The sequence below is a fragment of the Peromyscus leucopus genome, chromosome 1 (genome assembly GCF_004664715.2).
Source record: "Peromyscus leucopus breed LL Stock chromosome 1, UCI_PerLeu_2.1, whole genome shotgun sequence".
NCBI lineage: Eukaryota > Metazoa > Chordata > Mammalia > Rodentia > Cricetidae > Peromyscus > Peromyscus leucopus.
The window spans coordinates 98355597-98357593 of NC_051063.1; the positions used below are offsets into that span (position 1 = coordinate 98355597).

A 1997-nucleotide genomic window follows, 5' to 3' on the forward strand; every position below is an offset into this window, starting at 1 on the left:
ACCCATTCCTGACTCAGATCCAAAGACCCAAATCCCAAATATGGCCTCATGATTCCGTTTCAATGCTCTTGGCTGTGTGTTCTTTGTTTTAGGTGATCTCTGTTTTTCTTGAGTTATATTGTGGCCTCTCAGGTTTCCCACATCAGACACAGTGTAGTTGAAGACTTTAGAGTAAGATTTTTACAATAAAGAAAAAAAATCTCCAGTCTAACTGCCCGTGCTGCTCTTTTGGATCTCACTCTTGAATTTCTGATATTAGCATTAAATCCTTTGTCTTTTGGTGATGCAACTATGTGGAAGGGAAACATCACCAACATTAGAGAGTTCATCCTTGTGGGTTTCCCTACTGCTCCCTGGCTGCAAGTTTTGCTCTTCTTCATCTTCTTCATAACTTACTTGTTTGTGCTTTTGGAGAATCTAGTCATCATTCTTACTGTGTGGATCACTGGGTCCCTGCACAAACCATGTACTATTTTCTTGGTACCATGTCCTTTCTGGAGGCCTGGTATATATCTGTCACTGTCCCTAAGATGCTGGCTGGATTCCTATTTCACCCCAATACCATTTCCTTCTTGGGATGCATGACCCAGCTCTATTTCTTCATATCCCTTGCCTGTACTGAATGTGTACTTTTAGCTGCCATGGCCTATGATCGGTATGTGGCCATATGTTGGCCTCTGCGTTATCCAGTCATGATGACCACAGGGTTTTGTGTTCAGTTGACCATCAGTTCCTGGGTGAGTGGCTTCACCATCTCCATGGCAAAGGTGTACTTTATCTCCCGAGTTGCCTTCTGTGGCAATAATATCTTGAACCATTTTTTCTGTGATGTGTCACCTATCCTTAAATTGGCCTGTATGGACTTATCTATGGCTGAAACAGTAGACTTTGCTCTAGCCATTGTCATCCTAGTGTTTCCTCTCTCAGCCACAGTCCTTTCCTATGCCTTCATCGTCTCTACCATCCTGCATATACCATCAGCCACCGGGCAGCGGAAGGCCTTCTCTACCTGTGCTTCTCATCTTACAGTGGTGGTCATCTTCTACACAGCTGTGATCTTCATGTATGTCCGACCTCGGGCCATTGCTTCATTTAATTCTAACAAACTGATCTCAGCTATCTATGCAGTCTTCACTCCCATGCTCAACCCTATCATCTATTGCCTGAGGAACAAGGAAGTCAAAGCTGCCATCAGGAAAACCATAGCTGGTGGCAGAGCCTTGTCCTTGGGAGACTCTATTTCCTGAAGTGACTTAGACATTCATCCTTTGACTTAGCCTCAAAAAGCTCATGTATTGGAGGAAACTCTGTAATTGTAAACTTACTGACTTAGTAGAACAATTTAAGGACACAGAAAAAGATAAAGATCATAGAGAAACCTCTTTTTCTGTCAGGTCTTAATTAAATACTTTTTAATAAAGCAGATTTAGTTAAAACATACATTAGCAAAGTAATTATAAAAAAATTGTATTACCTATGGAATACTCTGAATAAATAATGTTATTACTGAACTATTGCTAATAGTTCTGTTGGTGAGGTTATTGCATTTTAAATTATTCTGTTTTAAAAGTCTTTGACTCAGCAGGTATACACAAAGAGAGGTTTCTGAAAAATTTTGTAGGTATGAACTATCATTCCTTGATGCAGGTTGGAGACTGGCTTTTATAGTCATCCACAACTCATTTTGGTTAGTTTTAAAATTTAGTAAAATGAGAGAAAATTTTCTTTTAACTCTAATAGGAATACTGTAAAGTAGTATATGCATTACCTTCTTATGCCATGGGGAAAATGAACACACACACACACACACACACACACACACACACACACACACACACACACATTCTGCTTTACTTTTCTTCTTTTGTTGGAGGAGGGTCTACACATAACATTTAGGTGAAATAGTAGAAGGTTAGACTGTATGAAATTATAAAATTGGAAATGGATTGGCTACTCATTAAAGTGTGCTCATTTCAGGTAAAAACAGCATTGGCATT

General features: G+C 39.5%; 1 protein-coding gene across 1 annotated transcript; it reads left to right on the top strand.

Annotated features, from left to right (window-relative positions):
* The first annotated feature begins 291 nt into the window (after positions 1 to 291).
* On the top strand, positions 292 to 1247 carry LOC114710274 (olfactory receptor 6-like). The gene is given in 2 exon segments (XM_028894379.1): positions 292 to 463; positions 466 to 1247. Coding segments are annotated over 2 exon segments (954 nt in total).
* Positions 1248 to 1997: the final 750 nt, after the last annotated feature.